The sequence below is a fragment of the Cloeon dipterum genome, chromosome 4 (assembly GCF_949628265.1).
Source record: "Cloeon dipterum chromosome 4, ieCloDipt1.1, whole genome shotgun sequence".
Classification (NCBI taxonomy): Eukaryota; Metazoa; Arthropoda; class Insecta; order Ephemeroptera; family Baetidae; genus Cloeon; species Cloeon dipterum.
This window is the reverse complement of record NC_088789.1, coordinates 1,898,167-1,918,121: the sequence shown is the minus strand read 5'-3', so window position 1 is coordinate 1,918,121 and position 19,955 is coordinate 1,898,167. Positions and strand designations below refer to the sequence as shown.

Sequence of the window (19,955 nt, the reverse complement as noted above, 5' to 3'; positions counted from 1 at the left end):
TATTACATAAAAATATATCGCTGCCTTTCCTTTCTGCTGCGAGTATAGGAAGCGCCGCTCGCGTCTAGTACACATATTATGCATGATATTACGTCGAACGAGGAAATGCGACATCCCGTCTAAACAGCGCGAGAGCAAAATTATAATTGTACCGAGAGCGCGCACCGCGTGGACTCGAAGAAAGTGGAAGAGCGAGCCCCGCGAGCGAGAAAAATGGGCGCGTCCCTCTGCAGCAGCAGCAGCAGCAGTCCTCTTCCCGTCCATCTCCTCGGGCCCTGCTGGCTTTGCATAACCAGGCACAGGGAGGAGCGATATATCGAGGCAAGTGCGGGTCACCTGGCCCTCCTGAGTGGGAGATGAAAGTAAGACTGCAAACTGCCCCCTGCGCTGCGTGGTGGCTGTATAAATACGATCCGACCGCCGACCTCAGGCACTCTCAGCCTGACCCTCACAATCCACACACACACAAGCTCACAACATGAAGTCCCTGGTGAGTACTCACAACCAGCCAGTGAAATTTACAAATAATTTCAACTGGCTTTTTCAATTCGTAATTTACTCGGCAAATTTCAATTTTGAAATATTTGCAATTATATTTTTATTTTAAATTATAAGAAAAATGCAAATTGCTGATATTTGCTCTTAAATTTCCTAACTGTGAAAATTTTGACTCTAAATCTCTATGCGAAAGGTGTTGCGGTAATCCAGTTCCATTAGGAAGCGATTTCACGTGTGTTCGACTTTTTTTCATTTTCTTTCATTGCATAATACCCGCATAATACATTAAAGTGATGTCACACGCAAACGTTTTTATTCTAAATGGCAACACCATATAATTTGCCTTGCGGGCCCACCTGGTCCGGCAGCGGCAATTTCTCCTCTCGCTCGCACTGTCAGCCAGAAGGAAACATGCCGACGATTAAATTAATTGGTCATTGGCCGCGTCTATCAAAGTAATCTGCTCGATTTATTGCATAATTACATTTATTAGATCTATTTTTATAATCTATTAATGCTCACTTCTGCGCTAACTGCACGCCGCTCTTATCAGTCGATTTTAAAACAGGTGAATGGATAAATGATGCTGTTCACTTTCGTAATGCGTGCATTCAGATCACCGGAAACGAGTCGTGTAGGTGTTGGAAAAGAAAGGACCGCCGCCGTCATTCGTGTATAGTTCACAATGGGCGTTGCTGTTAGACAGCAAATAACAAGAATGACTCTCACAAAGCCGGGTCTTTATGTTTAACGACGACTTAGGATTCTATCAGCCGCTTTTTATTGTTCACAAATAGCCTAATTGGCAGGTTCATGCACACTCGACTGAATTGAAATATTTAATTGTATTCCTTCTCGCATTTCAGGTCTGCGTTCTGCTCCTTGCTTCAGCAGTATTTGCTGACGACGTCAAGGACGAGAAGAAGACAGACAAGCGAGGCCTGGCCGGTCTGGGCTACGGATACGGATCCAGCCTCGGAGGACTCGGTGGTGGCTACAGCAGCGGCCTCGGCTACGGAAGCGGAGGCGGCCTTGGCTACGGAAGTGGAAGCGGCCTCGGCCTCGGAAGCGGCCTCAGCCATGGAAGCGGTCTCGGTCTCAGCAGCGGACTTGGTCTCTCCGGCGGCTACGGCTCCAGCTACGGATACGGCTCCGGTCTCGGACTCGGCTCTGGACTCGGTGGTGGACTCGGAGGCGCTGGACTCGGCGGTGCTGGACTCGGAGGCGCTGGACTCGGCGGTGCCGGTCTGGGCTACGGCCGCCAGGAGCGCATTTCCGGAATCACCATCCACCGCGAGGTCGGCGTGCCCGTTCCCCACCCCTATCCCGTTCCCGTGGTGAAGAGGGTGCCCGTTGCCGTGCCCCACCCTGTGGCCGTTCCCGTCGACAAGCCCTACCCCGTGCACGTGCCCGTCAAGGTTCCCGTGCCCGTCGAGAAGCTGGTGCCCTACCCCGTGGAGAAGCCCGTCCCCTACCCCGTGCACGTTCCCTACAAGGTGCCCGTCCACCACCCCGTGCCCTACCCCGTGGCTAAGCCCGTGCCCTACCCCGTGCACGTGCCCGTGAAGGTGCCCGTCGCCCAGCCCTACCCTGTGGCCAAGCCCGTGCCCGTCTACGTCAAGGGAGGCCACCACGACTCCTACGACCTGGGAGGCTATGGCTCTTACTAAGTAAATAATGGTCTCGCTCTCAAATTCATTTTTGTTGAATACATGTGATCTGAAATTCTGATTGTTTATATAATTGTGTGTAGAATAAAGTTTTTATAATTTATACCGAAGCAACACTTTTTAATTTCACCTCCGCAGAAAATATCCAAGATAAATCCTTTTTTCACAACCGCAAATGGCTAAAATTTGAAATTTGGGATCTCTAAATCGTAGCAAAAAAATTATACGGCAAATAATTGTGTTAAATATTTTTAATCTGTAAAATATCAATTTTTACAAATTTTTGCTTCTTCTCTCCAAATCAATTTTCTTGCAGTACACTTTTGAATTTGATGTTTTTCACAAGTCTCGCCACAGATATTGCTAGATGCTTAATAAAACGTTGTATTACTACAGAAAACAATGCAAATCTTGTAAAAATATGTATATCAGGAAAATCAGGGCCCCGCCAGTTCTCATTAATTCTCATTAATCATAGTTTCAGTCTCGAAGTTAATTGTTTTCTTTGATTCACGAAAATTTTATATACATATCAGTCTCTGGCAAGTTAAATATTTTATTTTAAGATCACTTTTACTCTGCAACACGTTGGGAAATCCTATATCAAAATTTAAAAATGGAATAAACTTCTAGAGTGCATTGCACGCATATCTAAAATAAAATGCTTACTCATTGCATTCATTGTCATGAGTGTGACTTTGCACAGCGAGATGCTTGAGTCCTCTATGGGATGCACAAGAATTTTGGAGAAAAATTGAGCAGAAGTACCCACAAATCTATAGAAAATTTATAAATTGCTAAATCCCGCTGCGAAGCTGTGAAAAATTTGTACGTTTTCACTGATGTTAAATGGAACGTCGGCTACAAAAGAAAGCCACTTCTGTCTGACAAGTGGATCATTTGCACGATAGATGACGGCACGTAAATCATATCCACGGAGAGAAAACTATATTTTTTGCTTCATTATCCCGTTTTCATTCGTTAATAACTTTTTCTATCAACGTTAGAATTATTTTTTACTGATTGAATATTGCAACAAATTTAATGTAAAAACATGATTTAAGAAGCTTTATCAGATTTATAGTAGTTCAAAGAATCACTTTAATTAATTAATAGACAACAGTGGCAGTCAACACCTTTTCTCTATTCAATTTGATATTAAGAGATTTACATAAAAGTAGCTATGCATTTCAAACAAATATCTTGCAAATTAGTAATGAACATGGCGGAAAGTCCAATTAATATATAACATATTATGCTAATTAAATACACTTAAATTTATTTTACACAGTCATGTAGTTTTCTCGAGTTACAATGATATAAAAAATTATAAGTAAACTTATATGAAATAAACAGTAAATATTTAATTGTAGTGATTAAAACAAAAAATTTATCCCAACTATTTCCATAAATAAATTGTTGATAGCAAAACACTAAACACTATGTTCCTCTCTAGAACTCTCTAATTACAACTAAGTGTTTGCATTACTGATTCGTAATGTTGCTTTCCAAATTTTGGGTTGCCTCTGATAGACGTGCAAGTCACAATCCTTTGCATTTTAAATTCACGGAGATCGCATGATTAAATTATATATATTAGGCTGATCTTGATAAAGATAAAAGCTATATCCGCTCTATATTGAGTTTCTTGTGATAATCTAATTATTAAATTACTGACTTGGCAGGCTAATGAATAAAATTGAATTGCTCTGTGTTCAATTAAGAGCTCGGTGCGCGGCATAGAAGCAATTTTGGCGCGCCACAGGCTGATGAGCATGCATCTCTCCTCGCGGTGCTGAATCAGTGCAGCTGCCGCGGATTGACGGATGGCTGGATGCATGGATGCAGACTTTCTGCGCGCAAATTGCGCCGGTGGAAAGGGCGACAAAGGAAGTAGTGGATATAAAAAGCTCAGACATTGCACCAACTGACCATCCAGTCCGTCCAAACCATACAGAGGATCATGAGAATCTTGGTACGTCCGCTGCGAAGCCACGATTCCGCAGCATCCCGTTCTAATCTTTACATTTCGCACCACAGGTATGCACTTTGGCCGTTCTGGCCGTCGCTCTGGCCGCTGAGAAGCAGCCTGAAAAGCGCGGAATCGACTATGGCGGCGCCGCCGAGCTCGGGGCAGACTATTCCGGTGGCCTAGGAGGCGGACACGGTGGCGGCAGCTCCGGCGGCGGCCACGGTGGCGGCGGGCTCGGCGGCGGACACGGAGGTGACGGCGGCGGCCACGGAGGCGGCGAACTGGCCGGTGGAGCCATCGGCGGAGACGGCGGTGAAGGCCTCGACGACGGATCCGGACACGCCAAGGTACAGTTTCTAACATTATTATTTAAATTTTTCCTGATTTAAATTTTGAATATATTCAGGTCCACGGCATCACCATCCACAAGGTGATCAAGATCCCCATCCACCAGCCGGTGCCCTATCCCGTGATCCGCAGGATCCCGGTCCACATCCCCCATCCCGTTCCCGTGCCAGTTGACAAGCCCTACCACGTGCAGATCCCCAGGCCGTACCCCGTGCACGTGGAGAAGCCCGTTCCCTACCCCATCGAGCGGCCCGTGCCCTACCCGGTGCACGTGCCCGTCAAGGTGCCCCTGCACCACGACGTTCCCGTCTACGTCAAGAAGCCCGTGGCCGTGCCCGTGCAGAAGCCCCAACCGTTCCCGGTGCACAAGCCCGTGCCCATCCACAAGGCCGTTCCGATCGTGGTCAGTCTGGACAAGGCGCCCTCCGGCGGACACGGATCCGACAGCGGCTCCAGCTTCGGAGGCGGCGGCGGCAGCTACGGAGGCTTCGGCGGCGGACAAGGCTCCAGCTACGGAGGCGGATACAGCAGCGGCGGAGACGGCGGCTGGAAGGGCAAATAAGCGCCCGCTGGCAGGGCCCATACTGGGGGAGGCGTGCCGCCCCCGTCAAACTAAAGTTCCCTATTTTAACTGTAAGACTCGAATGTAGAAATCAGATTTTTGCATTTCTTAAAACACCAAAAATATGTTTGTTACGAATTACTCTCACTGCTGTGAACATCGTTACAAATAAACTGATATGTGATGAGGATAAATAACAGTTTTTACTTTATCACCAGCAATCAAATGCTGACACCTGTACCTTTTCCAAGGGCTGCACTAAAATTATGCCAATTTTGCCTTCTTTAAGAAATTAAATTGTGCGAATAAAATTTTATGAAACAGAAAATTTCGTGCTTAATTAAAGTCAACAATGCCGAAATACAATTTTTATAAGGCTTTGGCTTTTAGAGGTAAAAATATATTAAATTCAAGATTCAAGTTTGTACATTCAGAAACCAAATTTTGGAATTGGCATTCACTCCATTTTGTATAACCTAAAACGCTAATAAATTTAATTATGGCTTCGAATTGTAAAATCTACCTGTCTGATTTTTCATGTTTAGAATATCATGGAGGGAAAAATGTACGTGATTTAGCAATTAATAATAAAATCCTTTCAAATAAAAGTGACAAATTTATTACGAGCAAGAACTACCTACAGTTTACTCAAATAACTCCTCTTGATTACACATTATTCACCAAACGGCGGAACTGTTTTTTAATTACAAAAGAAATCGAAAGTCGAGTTCCGATTCTCTGAACATTATTATGCATATAGAGCAACAACCAGGGGACAATGCAGTCTTATTGCAGCGAAACTTGTGCGTCCAAGTGACAATGACAAAAGGAGCGGAATAAACGGTAATTTGCGAGTATGAATAGCCGATGGAAGGCGAAAGTGTCAATCGAGCTTTGTGAAGAGTCATGCTGCTTCACAGTGGTCGCCCGCAGGCCCATCAGCCACGCTCAGACCACCGGCATAATGCATAAATACGGTAGTAAATCACGTAGAATACTCGAAAATTTGTTCTGCTTTCTCGCCAATCCCAAAATTTATCCGACAAGGCGATATAATTAATTCATTTTCCCTGTCGATAAGCCACTGTGTTGGTGATTTGATGCGGTTCCTGCTCGGCTCCTAGAGTCGAACAAAAAAATCTGAAGAGAAATTACACGGCAAGTGAATAGGTTCTCTTTGCATCAAGGCCCGTCACTCAAAACTCGAGCAGAAAGGTTTCTGGGAATTCCCACTTGTGTGGAGAGCTGTTAATGTTGTTTGCTACCTGCCGAGCCACAGCTGATGCGGCGCCTTTCTTAATAACTTCCATTGTTAGAAAATGGAAATCAGTTTTTGCGGACAAATTCGTTGAGTGCCTTGTGCTTTCATTACTTATGGAATACACTTGGGGACAGTCGCTGAAACGGACATAATATCTAATTGATGGAACATGTATAATGATTTTGATGACATGCATAATATTTTAGCGATTAGACGGTCATTTCTGCAAGTAAAACAATAAATTTTAAATGGCTTCTCGCATAAAATCATTTTTGCAATATTTTGTTGGTCTTGCTGTATTTTCTTTAATTGTATGTATTGGCATGCAAGAACATTCAAGAAAAACAAATAGAAATCTCTTTTCGCGTTCGATGAATAACTTTTCCACAGTAACGAGGATTAAAATTCTGGTTGGAAATTGGATTTGTGACTTACAAATGAAATATTTCACACAATTACGTTATCACCCGAAATAAACAATTCACTGTCACAAAGTATAGCTGGCATTTATTGCAGAAAAAATAATGTCTCACCATATTTTTGTTAGTTTTTCTAGATTGAAAAATCTGTTTTTAAATCAAATATCTCCTCATTTGGTTCCTTTTCCTCTTTTTCCGTCAATTGAATACATAAGAAGTGCTAATTACCTGGGGATTAATGTTAGTCATATTTGAAGATTTTGGATGGTTGAATTAATTAAGAACATGTATTCTGACTTTTAAATTACTCAACCATTGACTTATTTTTCATTTTATTTTTCTCTCAATGAAATGAGTTAGAAGACTGTTTTATTTTCTTAACAATAAAATCTTAAAGCAAACAGGTGAAGAACCAACACGCCAGTTTTTTATATTGGTTGTAAAATTTACTAATTAAACAAAACGATAAATTAAAAATGTTAGTTTAGTTGAATTATTTGAAATAATTCTCATTTTTGGATCTAAATTTCTTTGGTTTGAATAGTTTAACGCCTCTATTTTCTCAATCAGAACAGATTATCTTTGTCTGTCATCTCATTTAAAGGTTTGAGTCGATCACCAAAACAACCAAACTTTTATGACGTGATGAGCTCGATTTACAACTGTCAAATATGTATTAGTGAGTAAAAGTCAATTCATCTATTCCCCATGTAATTATTATGTGTTCGATTTTAAAATAGAAGCAACTCAAATGTGTCCACAAATAAATATTTATTTTGAAGAAAAAATTGGATAAGCACTTGTTAAAGTTGGCATAAAAATAACAAAATATAAGATTGTTTAGCTTGTAAACACTCTCACAATTACAGCTATATATAGCTTCTTCATAGGAGAGCAATATCCTCTCAGGTCGTCTTCACGGGCACGTGGACAGGAACGGGAACGGGCTTAGAGACGGGGTAGAGCTCGGTGTGATGCAGGGGCACCTTCACAGGCACGTGCACCGGGTAGGGCTTGTCAACTGGCACGGGAACGGGGTGGGGGATGTGGACCGGGATCTTGCGGATCACGGGATAGGGAACCGGCTGGTTGATGGGGATCTTGATCACCTTGTGGATGGTGATGCCGTGGACCTGAATATATTCCAAATTTAAATCAGGAAAAAATATAAATAATAAGTTAAGAAACTGTACCTTGGCGTGGCCGGATCCGTCGTCGAGGCCTTCACCGCCGTCTCCGCCAATGGCTCCACTGGCCAGTTTGCCGCCTCCGTGGCCGCCGCCGTCACCTCCGTGTCCGCCGCCGAGTCCGCCGCCGAGTCCGCCGCCAGAGCTGCCGCCACCGTGTCCGCCTCCTAGGCCACCGGAATATAAGTTTGCCCTAAGCTCAGGCTGCTTCTCAGCGGCCAGAGCGACGGCCAGAACGGCCAAAGTGCATACCTGTGGTGCAAAATATAGAGATTAGAATGATGCTAGAAACGTTGGTTTGCAGTGGATGCACCAAGATTTTCATGATTCAGACGGACTGGTCAACTGGTGCATTTGTAGTCCAATGGCCGATCCTTTATAGCTCCTCAACTTTCGCTCCGGATTTTCCTCGGGAATTTTGCATAACATGCAGACGAGGCGTCTAATCAATCACAAAAATACGTACATTATACATGGCGTGGCCTACATCAGCTTTATGTGCGGCTATTGCTCGTTTGGCTTGGTTTGGTTACCGCTCGCAATTTAAATAACTATAAAAAAGATTCGACAAATTTCGTGGTTTTAATATTGCGCAGGTAAAACGTAGACACCAGCAGCCTGTGAATATATAATTTGAGTTTTAAAGAGGTAGAAATAAATACATATAATGTTTAATGGCAAAAATTTAGCTTTTTTCAAATTTCAGATAAAGTTAAAAAGAATTTTCTCTTACTGTAGAGCTATACTGTAACGAACAACAACTTTCTGCAACTGGTTCAATCATGCGATCCTTACAAATTATCACATTCCAAATCAATCATTGCTTACGTACATTACTGTTAGTATAGATAAAAAAATAAATCTTACATGTTAAAATTTCAGCTATAGAAGCAAGTATATTTTAATTAATCATTTTGTTCAAACATTATCTGTTTTTTTCAAGATTCCTTTAATAACTTGGCTTTGGCGACCTCTCTGCTGCTTACAACATTGTTACAAATTCGCATAGAGGCAAAAGAAAGAATAATCGTTAATCGGTGTTGCACAACCCTACTAATAATTACATTTTGCCTCGCTTTCTGTTCGTAAAAATTGTTTTTTGTCCTGACGCTGCATTTAAAAGTTACTTCTACACATTTAGAATTATATTAAAAATATTCAATCCCAAATCTTGACTACATCCTTGACTGTGGTGAGAATGATAATAACTTCCTCTCAAGCCGCGCGAGAAGCAAAAGCGCAAAGGAAACGTTGATCGGTTTTTTTAACCTTTCATGTCGGTTGCATTTTAGTGTTGAAGAAGTATTCGCTCTAAATAATGTTTTCCAATATTTCAAATATAGAAGCGTTATGAATCTTTGGGAAAGGGGTGATGAATAAACTCTCGGAAGTTTGAATTATCTTCTTTATAATTAAAATTGAAATAAAAGGACACTTGGACCTGGAACAAAATTCTTAAAAACAATTTCAAAATTGAATTTCTACAGATTAACGTTATCAGAGAAACTTAACTGACAAAACAATCTGGATTGAATTATATATGAACAGCTTAAATCAAAACAATAATTTACCTGATTGATCCGGGTCCGTTACTGTTAAGAAATGCGACCTGATGGTCGAAATTTTATTAAAATCAAAATTCGCTCTCTGTTAATTGCAATACGAATAATAATTTATCATTAAACACTAACAATGTCCTGAACCAAAAATGAAAAAGGAGTAGGAGCTTGGCTCTGCGCATCTGCTATATACAAATCAAATAAAAATGTTTACATTTTCAAAACAATTTAATTATTTTCATTGAAAAGTCGCCACTTCAACACAATACCATTTTTTGCCTCTTGAAAGCGTAAAAACGAAAGTTCACTATGCATGCATACGTGAAGTGGATTATTACCTAGCAAAACACTTGAGTTTTTGTCGCACTTTTTGCAAAAGTCTGTTAGATACGCCCGCCAGTTATTCAGGGTAATGCCAAGAGCCTCTGTTCAAAAGTGAAGGGTCAGGGAGAAAGGGCCGGCCGCGCATGGGATAGTGGAATCCCATCATTTGACGCCTCACCGGGCGCACACACAAAAAAAAAAAACAATGACCAAAAGCGCGAATACTCAAAGTGCGGCATCCTCTCTGCGGCAGAGCGAAAGGAGCTGTTGGTATATAAGATGGGGACCTTGGCATTGCAAGACACAGATCTTCCATGGCTCGAACCATCCAGGTACAAGCAGCTCCTCTGCTTTCAATTCGATTTTCATTTAAATTTGAATTTATTTTCCAGACCGCCTGCTTGCTCCTCGCCGCCTGCTTGGTGGTGGCGGCCTCCGAGACGGAGGACGATGACCACCAGCCGGACAAGCGGGGCATCGTGGCCAGCAACTACGGCGCCAGCTCCGAGGGCAACGGCTACGGCGGCGGCTACGGACAGAACAGCTACACCGGCGCCGACTTCGGCGACCACGGGGTCTCGAGCAGCTTGTCCTCCGCAGGCGGCCACGGCGGCGGCGGCGGCGGCGGCACCGGCGGAGGCAGCCTCAAGGAATCGTTCGGCGGCCAAGGAGACATTGGCGGCGCGACCGGAGGCGGCCACTCGGAGGCCCTTGCTTCCTTCAACACCCACGGCGGCGGCGGTCTCGGCGGCGGCTTCGGCGGAGGCTTTGGTGGACACGGTGGATTTGGAGGCGGCAGCTTCGGCGGCCAGGGACTCGGAGGCTACGGAGGCGGATTCGGCGGCGGCCACGGAGGCGGATTCGGAGGCAGCGGAGGCGGATACGGAGGCGGATATGGCGGCGGCCAGGGCGGCGGGCACGGCGAAGTCAAGATCATCCGGGTGCCACACCCCGTTCCCGTGCAAGTGATCAAGCACGTGCCCTACCCTGTGCCCGTGCAAGTGCCCAAGCCCTACCCCGTACCCTACGCGGTGCCCAAGACCGTGCACGTTCCCAAGCCTGTGCCCATCTTCATCGAGAAGCCGTACGCCGTGCACGTGCCCCAACCTTACGCCGTGCCGGTGCCCAAGGCCGTCAAGATCACCGTGCCCAAGTACGTGCCCATTGAGGTGCCCAAGCCCGTCCACATCCCCGTGCCCCACCCCATCGTCATCCAGAAGTCTTACGGAGGCGGCGGTGGACACGGAGGCGGATACGGAGGTGGACACGGAGGCGGCTATGGAGGCGGCTACGGTGGCAAGAGCGGAGGCGGCGGATGGAAGCATTAAACGAGCCATGAGACAGTCATTTTAATTGTTAAGTTTTACAACTGATGTATTTTTTGTTATAAAAAAAGAAATAAAAACATTTATACCAAACCGAAACCAAATGAAATATGTACTCATCGATCCTAAAATTAAAATTCAAGCACACAACTAAAATAAATGGAGAGCAAACATTCACGAGCATCTGTTCGCACTTGCCTCATTGTTCGTATTATTCAGAGCGCAATGAGATTGAATTATATTTGAGGAGATCGGCGTGGCATTGCAAAATCGTTTACAGAATCTCGACTTGCTGATCGCTGTCACGCTAAAAAGGTGCGGTGAATCACAACCTGCGAAATCTTGATTTTCTGCTTTACGCTTAGCGCGCAATGATCGCGCGGCGGACCATTTTAATTAGGTTGTTTTGTGGTATTGAAAGAGGTTCAAATGAATTTTGAAACGACTTTTATTTATTTCACGCCACTGGTTCCTTGTAAAATAAAACTCTAGTGGGATGATTGTTATTTGCAAGAGGAACAAAAAATATGTATTGTCCTATTGTTTGACCAAAGAGCAATGGAATTCGTACTAAGCGCGTAAAAGCATTACAAAAATCGTGATTAGAAACGTATTTGCCAAGGTGAATGTGGGTTTTTCCTCCTTTCAAATAAAGTTTATTAAAGCGAGATTGCTCTGCATATGGAAAATGAATATGTGTATGATGCCAATTCAAAAATAAATAAATATTTTGTCAGTGAAGCAACTATATGGTTCAATTTTTCGAAACGTTTTGATTATGATTAATGCTGCGGTGCAAACATGTATGTCAAAATATGAATAAAACATTCTAATTGCAGACATCGATCATTGTTGCTTGATCCAGTTACTTATTCTTACTTAAGCTTTTCCTGATGATATAACGACAAGTCAAATTTTATTCCTTTTTATCCAAGGTTTTATTTTTTCATTTTCATGCAATGGAAATAGTCTAAAGCAATTATTCACAACATTTCTCTCTCGCCACCCTGGGAAAGAGCCGCTGCTTGACCGATAATTTAATTATTGGTATGGAATAAACGTTTCCTGCAGTTATAAATGTTATTGTCGCGTTGATTTTTTTACAGGTTTTGTGCTGCTGATGATGCCTGAGGGGCCGAAACAACTTGCTGTCCAGTACAGAAACACGTGCTAATAAATTATTTTTCCATTTGGTTGTTCGTTTTTTGGCGCTTATCCTTGTTTCAAAGCAATTGAACAATTTTTCGTCAGTTTCGTTTAATTTTTTCATACAGCGTGTAGGTTCTCTCTCTTTGAGAGCAAGAGAAATTCGGCTACAGTGCAATTCTTTAGCTCATTTTTTCTAAACTCCCAATAAATAATTTTCTATAAAAATGTGTTTAAATAAATATACACATATTTTTTTTGGTAAAGATAAGATGTAGAAAAATACACTGCATAATCGTAAAATTTACTGCACAGCGACAACAACAAGAGCTTTTTATATATATATATATTTTTTTTAAATGTGTGTTTCATTTAAACTTAAAAGCAGCAAACAAGTGGCAAATCCATGATACAGAGTGTTAAATGAAGATTTTTTTTGCGTCAAATCCTGATAATTCCAATGATGGGTTAATAAAGAGATAGACAAAAATACAAACAAACTTTGTTACAGTTTTTTAATAACGATGATTTTTGAAATTATATTAATCTGTCTTCCTTAAAGCATGATGGAATAAGAAAAGCAGACCTCGTTCAATCTATACTATTTTTTTTAATCCTGAATTAAGCAAAAAAACACTAGTTCGAATCTTTTGTTTGTCTGTGACACGAAATGACGCGGATTCACTAACAATTAACGCCGAGCTAGTGACTCAACGCCTCTGTAAAAATGCAACACGTTAATTAAAATCGAGAGTTGTCACGACGACACCTTCAAAAGAATTCTTGATCTGCGGTGAACCTCGGCGTGTGCTAAGAAAGCCAACTTTCAACCGTTTTATGCGCGGATCCTACAAAAAGCGAGGCAATCTCCGCCTGGCAAAATCGGCCGATTGCAATTATCCAATTGCTCCGCAGGTGATTCGAGCGGACGAACATCACGCATTGTTCGCTGGACCCGTGGCAATTGGTTCCGGCAGCGCATCTTTTTGCACATTCGTGTCCATTCTTCTGTCCCTGACACTGACGCCGCGTGGAACTTTTACCCGTGGAATGGATGGCGAGTGATAGTGAGTTTAAATTGCATTGTCTTGCACGCCGCTCTTCTTCTTCTTCAACCTTTCTCCTTCGGTCGTCACGCGGCAGGGTCAAGAACGAACGTCGTCCGTGGGTGAAGGGTGGACTCGGAGGATGGGATGGCACCAAACCAATTCCTCTAGAGTATTTAAGCCGGTGGACTGGGTGTGTCGACATCACTCGCACCCTGAGCATCCTCACAGCAACATGAACAAGTCTCTGGTAAGTACATTTTAAACCTTTTCTAATTTTAAACAAACTGAAACTAAATCACCATTGTGGTATAAAGCTATGTATATATGAAATCGAATTTATTTTAATTATTTATCTTGCTACATTCTACACGTATTTATTACGCATTTATAATTTTACTCTCAAACCTGTTCTGTTGACACGCCTTGAGCTATAAAAATTAAATACATGCATTCAGAATAATATTCTGTATAGAGAAGGGCTTTAAAATTATTTTATTTTGTCGTTTCAGATAGCGCTGATGGTGGCTGCGTGCTGGCTGGCGTTGGCCGCCTCCACGGAGAGCCCCAAGACCACTTTGGTGGTGCGCAAAACGGAAAAGAGAGGCGTTCAACCGTGGCACACGCAGGTGAAGACGGTGTACGTGCCCAAGCCGTACCCCGTGCCCCAGCCGTACCCGGTGACCGTGACCAAGTCGGTGCCCGTGCCGGTGCCCCAGCCCTACAGAGTGTCCGTGCCGCACGCCGTGCCCGTGCCTGTCCCACATCCCGTGCCCGTGGCCGTGCCTAGGCCCTACCCTGTCCACATTCCCCGGCCTGTCGCCGTCCCCGTGCCCCACCCCGTGCCCGTGCACGTGCCCAGGCCCGTCGCCGTGCCGGTGCCCCACCCTATTAGGGTGCCCGTGCCCGTTCCCGTGCCCGTCGGAGGACACGGAGGCTCTTTCGGAGGCCACGGCGGCTCTTTCGGCGGTTTCGGAGGATTCGGCGGAGGACTGGGAGGACACGCCGGGCTCGGCGGTGGATTCGGAGGAGGCTTCGGAGGAGGACACGACGGCGGCTTTGGCGGAAGCTACGGCGGACTCGGCAACTCCTTTGGCGGCTCTAGCGGCGGACTTGGCGGCTCTCACGGCGGACTTGGCGGCTCCTTTGGTGGATCGTACGGTGGACTCGGAAGCTCTTACGGTGGACTAGGCGGCTCTTATGGAGGACTCGGTGGCTCATACGGCGGCCTTGGAAGCTCTTACGGCGCCGCTGGAGCAGGCCAGAGCGACCTGGGCTCCAGCTACGGTGGACTTGGAAGCGGCAGCTACGCGAGCGCATACAACCACGGAAGCGGCGGGGACTTTGGATCCTCTGCAGGACTTGGAGCAGGATCTGGAGATCACTCTAATACGCTCGATGCTGTCAGGTAATTTTAAAACCAATTTAATTTAGATAGTTTTTTTTACCACCTGTCTGGGGCACCAAGTTCAAAAATAAATGTATTTTTCAATTAGAAGTAAACGTAGTTGTAAAATTCTGGCTGCTTTTGCGATATCCACATGCCGCTTTCGCAACGATTCTAATCCGAATGAAAAAGGTCGATTCTGATGCGTTATTACAGCAATACCCAAGCGATTTCCCCGTCCTCCTACGGCTCGTCATCTTCGCTCGCACCATCCAGCCACTCGAGCGACTCGTACGGATCGTCCAGCAGCCTGTCCAGTCCGTCCAGCTCGAGCCAGCAGGACCACTCCAACTTGAGCTCCGTGGGAGCAACCGGCGCTGACGATTCCAGCAAATACTCATCCACCTACAAGGGTTGAGAAGAGGAGTGTTTTCGTTTTTAATTTTGTAATTCATTTTGAATTTCAATGCCACGACTGATGTTTTGTTACTTTGTTGTATTCTGTTCAGCACAGTTTCGTCTGCGACTGCTTTTTCTAATAAAACCAAACCGTGCGAAATAAAACCGTTTGATTCACTCATTTCCACTTAAAAAGCACGATCATTTCTGGTGCATGGACCCAAATAAAATGCTCCAGCTCTTTCACGATTGCGACAGCCCGTCCAGCTGGCGCGTCATTAAAACTCGGGCTCACCGACCTGCTGTCTTTTGGTGAAGGAAAATGTATTTTTTGCTGACTCTGTTAATATCGGCGTCCGTCTGTCTGCGGTTACATCACTGCGCCTGAGCACTCCGTTAATTAAAACTGGACCGGGGCGACTGTTTGTTCAGCCATACGATGGGATTGATCGACGCCCAATATGGAGCAACATCGGCATCCAACTAACGAGATTTTCGGGCTTAACTGCTTATTTTGCTTCAAAAATGCCATCAGTGACAAGCCATTATGGTCTAAAAAGCTGTTTCTGCATGCGTGCCTGGGTAAAAAGATAAAGTATGAACCTGATTTTGCATTAACTGGCACACGGAGATTATAAAATTATTTTTTAATGGTTCATTAAGTAATAGATTAAAAAAACAGAGTTTTTCTGAAGCGATTCAAAACACAATTGAGAAGGAATCTATAGTAAAAAAACAGTGGTGCATTTTTGCGCATTTCAAAATTGGCAAACCCTGATTCTAAGACGTACAAACTGTTGGAAAAAGTTGATCTAAAAAAATTAATAAAATTACATAACGTTTTTTTTAATTCCTGTGAGCAGTCAATGCTGGATTTGCACAAAAACCAAACTCAATTCAGCTCTCGTTTAAGCAATGGCCAGTATTTACTGGACAGTAGCCCCAGTAACAGAATTAATATTGTTTCGATTTATTCAAGAAGGATTTAACACTTTCTCTCCTGGGGTTATAAAAAATTAAATTAGCAACCATTCTTCGCATTTCTGCATTATTCATGGGTTCTCTTTATAAAGCGAGCTAACACCCAGATCTCGAATGATTTATGTGATTAATGGTCAGTTCGAATCTCAGACGCCCATCTCGCGGCGAAGTGTTTATAGAAACGACCTGGCTGTCCACTGCACTGGCCCCATAAAAATGCGCAAATTGGATGACGAAAAAGTAAAGGGTAATTTCTCTCGTGGAGAGTAGTAGAAGTTTATCTCTCACACATCGTTTGCAGTGCACTGCACGCGGACGTAAGTAATCGACTGTCGCGTTCATATTTCTCGGCGCAGCTAGGGCTTTCGTTAAAAATGACCCGCTGGTCCACTGGCGGATGATAAAGTGGGCGTGCCAACGACCGGAGAAAGTGCAAGAAGTGATTCAGGAGCGATCCACATCATAGAAAGGAGGCAAAAAACGAACCAGTTGCAAAGTGTGCACGCTGCCACCAGATGAGAGACACACTCGCGGTGAACTCTTGGAAGAGAAGCACCGCTCGCTCTCCGCCGCGCACTTTTTCCGTTGTTGTCGGAGCAGACGCCTTCACTGCATGTCATTCCGATCTGCTCGCATTCTCAAACAGACCGGCGCGTTCCGGTAAATGATATAAAGCTGGAAAATGGGTTATTCACAAGTGATTAAATGCAATTGAAGTTTTACAAACGTTGTTATTCATTTGCGTAGAAACTCCTTCAGGTTTAATTTGTTATTTAACATTTGTGTTTGTCGCGGATCAGTTAGGCAATTTTTTGATTGAGTTGTTCGTTGAATAAAAATTGCATCAATTTTTGTACATCATAGGATCGCTTACTATTATTTTAATATAACAATTTTATTTTGTTAATCGATTATTGATGATCAATCTTTTTTTATTAAGTTTCACTCGCATGTGCAGAGTTGTGAATAAATTTATACATTAAATTTGAAGACTTAAATTTTCTGTTTAATTTTCTTCATTTAGTTTTATTAAGATTTGCCCAATTTAAATATAAATTTTAAATTAGTAAATTCATCCTTTCAAATTTAAATTTTGAGCAAAGTTCATATAAATGAAGATAATAGGCAACGAGTGTGTTTCTAATTTTTGGGTATCATAAAAGTGTACATCATTAATATCGGACATTCCTCATTAAAAATGCATCGTTATATTAATGCCTACTAGTTTTCGTGGTCAACTGCAGCCATATTTCATGTCAAATCGATTTGTATATGTATTTTAAGATCATATAGTAAAACTTTAAATATACATTACGGAAAGCGAGTGTGTGCCATGAATCATTGTTATGAATACTTCAGTATATTTAATATTTTAATCTTTTTAAATTTTACTTTATGATCTAAAATTTCATTCTCCACGAAATAGGGCTGCAGTTGAAAATTGAAACTAGCGGGGGCATTAATAAAACGACAACTTTTCCTCCCATGAACGACCTTCAATGAAATCATTATAATATCTTCAATATTTAGCCAGATTTGCTCTTGGAAATATTGATGTGATGATTGATCCAATTGTATTTTTATCTGGTAGTTTCGGTGACACGGAAGTTTTTAATTTCAGAGAAGAGGCTAAAGTTCACGCCGCATTGTTTGATTCCATTGTTATCGAGAACAATGAACTGTACACATTAGCAGGGGAAGTGATCGAATTTTCATGTCAGCAACTATAGCGTCAGTGAATGAAGAGTGATTAGGGATAATGAGAGCGCTGCAAAAATCGCACTGAAAGGAGAATTATAATTCACCAGCACCGCTGAAATTCCGGTTCAACACGCTTTTTAACGCGTCGAGTGTGAATAAAGTGCGAGATTCCCACGCACAGATTGATTTATGATGGAGTTCAATCGAAAGTGATTAATTTATAACAAGTTTTGATTTTATTTGGGGCTTACCAGTATGCAATCTATCAAATTCACAATGTGGACTCGTGCCAATAAAATGCGGAGCAAAAGCAGCATCGGGTTTCATCTGGTTGAACTTTCTCAGCTTTGATGCCGCATGCACGATCTCGCGGTCGCATTGGGAATCGGAACAAGTGTTGGTACAAAATCGGAATATTGAAAACCGCTCAATAAATTAGAAACAATATTCCGATTCAAAGTAACAACTTTGCGCATAAATTACACATGCAAAGTGAAAATCACACAACCGCAGCGAGCGACATGAGCTTGTTTGCTCTCCGCGATCTGAGATAAGAGCAAGGTGGGCATTATGGATGGTGGTTGGTGTGGCAGCGCCTTTTGCTCTCCGCTAATTTGAATGAAAAGGAGCGATAGGTCGTACACGCTATTCAATTAAACGGCAATTGTCTCGCGTAAATTGCATCAAATTAGAGGGTCTCGGCTCTCGTGAATCGGCAGACAAAATTCGAAGAAAGCGGCCACATTTAATTTGTAGCCGTGACTGTACTCAAAACAACAGAAGGAAAGTCTCGTGCTGTGTAAAAACGAATAAGAAAAAGGACTAGCACATGGATCGGACTTCAATGTATAAAACTGCCAGTTTATCTGCGCCGACTGCAGTGAAAGGAGGAGCCGCTTTTTGCTTTTTGGTCCAGCAGGAAGCACCGCATCTCGGCGCGATTAATATATTGCGGCGCGATGATCGCACAATAAGACATGTTGTCTGGCCCGAAACGAGCTGAGCAGGAAGCCACATCCACTCATGTGCCTGGGTGCGCAAAGACTCGATCTAGAATATAATCAACTCGAGTAAGGCGAGCAGCGTACAACGGCATAATTACAAAAGCCTTTTAATTTAAATGCGAAGCCACAGAGGTAAAACAACGCCTCCAGACAAAAAAGTATATACACTCGGTTTCACACCCAGGAAAACGATTTTTTTTATTTCATCCTCGGGCGAGGGATCGATGAATTTGTTATTGGTGGAGATTGAAATTTGATGATTTACCGGGAGAATTTCTCCGACTGTGTTTTGACACAATGGAGATGTTGGATAACACGAGAGTAAATAAAACTGCCGATGACACGTAGTCATTAAGCAAAACTGTTCTCATTGCATGCAAACGGGTTTTGCTACGCGCGTCGGAAGAAATTTATTGCAGAATGAGCATGCAAAAATTACGCCCGTGGGGAAATTAGCCAAATTGAGGCAATTTATCTTTCCACTGCAGCCGTTGGCAATGGAGATCATCAAACAGATGGCTTCCATAATTAATCGTGCATCTATACAATGTGCGCAAAGGGAAGGTAAAGTATTTCCTTTTTGTTCCATGAAAGCATTTTGGTCTGGCGGCATTGATTTAATGCATTTCATTTTGCCTGCAGTAACCACTTACTTTTACTTTCAAACTTCTTCTGCATTTTACAAAACCTGAAACTCTCAGATGCCAGTGCATATGATGTATGATTAAATAACTTGATGTCCTTAAAAAAGAATTTCATGCAAAATAAAACTCAACACGGAAAAGATTTGACTTTTTATTCATAAGCAAAATAACACCTGAAACCCGACAACGCATCATAAAAAAATAAATAAATAAAGGAATTTGCTCTTTCCATTTAGGGCGTAAAATATTATTTTCCTAAAATACGAACAAGGTGATAATTTATGGACAAATAAAAAACTGTCTTGTGTTGATGGCGTGAAGGGCTGTTGGATTTTATTATGCATATACTCGAAGAACCTTTGCGTCATAATTAGCTCATTTTTAATTTGTGCACGCAATAATTAATTAATTGTACACCGGAATATTAATTTGGAAAGTATGTGTTACAAATAATGATCAAATAAGTCGCTCAGAATGCTGGTGCTGGTATGTACACCTAGCATAATAAAAACTAAAAAAATT

General features: G+C 42.8%; 2 protein-coding genes across 3 annotated transcripts; both read left to right on the top strand.

The window, feature by feature from the left end:
- Window positions 1-332: 332 nt before the first annotated feature.
- Window positions 333-11,231, top strand: LOC135942301 (uncharacterized). The gene is made up of 8 exons (XM_065488339.1): window positions 333-490; window positions 1,365-2,162; window positions 4,209-4,487; window positions 4,547-5,047; window positions 7,621-7,849; window positions 7,910-8,075; window positions 10,102-10,132; window positions 10,193-11,231. The coding sequence occupies exons 1-8, from the start codon at window positions 479-481 to the stop codon at window positions 11,126-11,128; spliced, it is 2,952 nt and encodes a 983-aa protein (XP_065344411.1). The 5' UTR covers window positions 333-478; the 3' UTR covers window positions 11,129-11,231.
- Window positions 11,232-13,425: 2,194 nt separating this feature from the next.
- Window positions 13,426-15,268, top strand: LOC135944786 (keratin, type I cytoskeletal 9-like). 2 transcript variants are annotated; one of them, XM_065491985.1, is made up of 3 exons: window positions 13,426-13,567; window positions 13,830-14,725; window positions 14,921-15,268. In XM_065491985.1, exons 1-3 carry the CDS (start codon window positions 13,460-13,462, stop codon window positions 15,120-15,122), a joined length of 1,206 nt encoding a protein of 401 aa, XP_065348057.1. In that variant the 5' UTR covers window positions 13,426-13,459; the 3' UTR covers window positions 15,123-15,268. The 2 variants fall into 2 exon arrangements, with proteins under 2 accessions (XP_065348057.1, XP_065348056.1); XM_065491984.1 differs by having other exon boundaries at window positions 14,897-15,268.
- The last annotated feature ends 4,687 nt before the right edge of the window (window positions 15,269-19,955 follow it).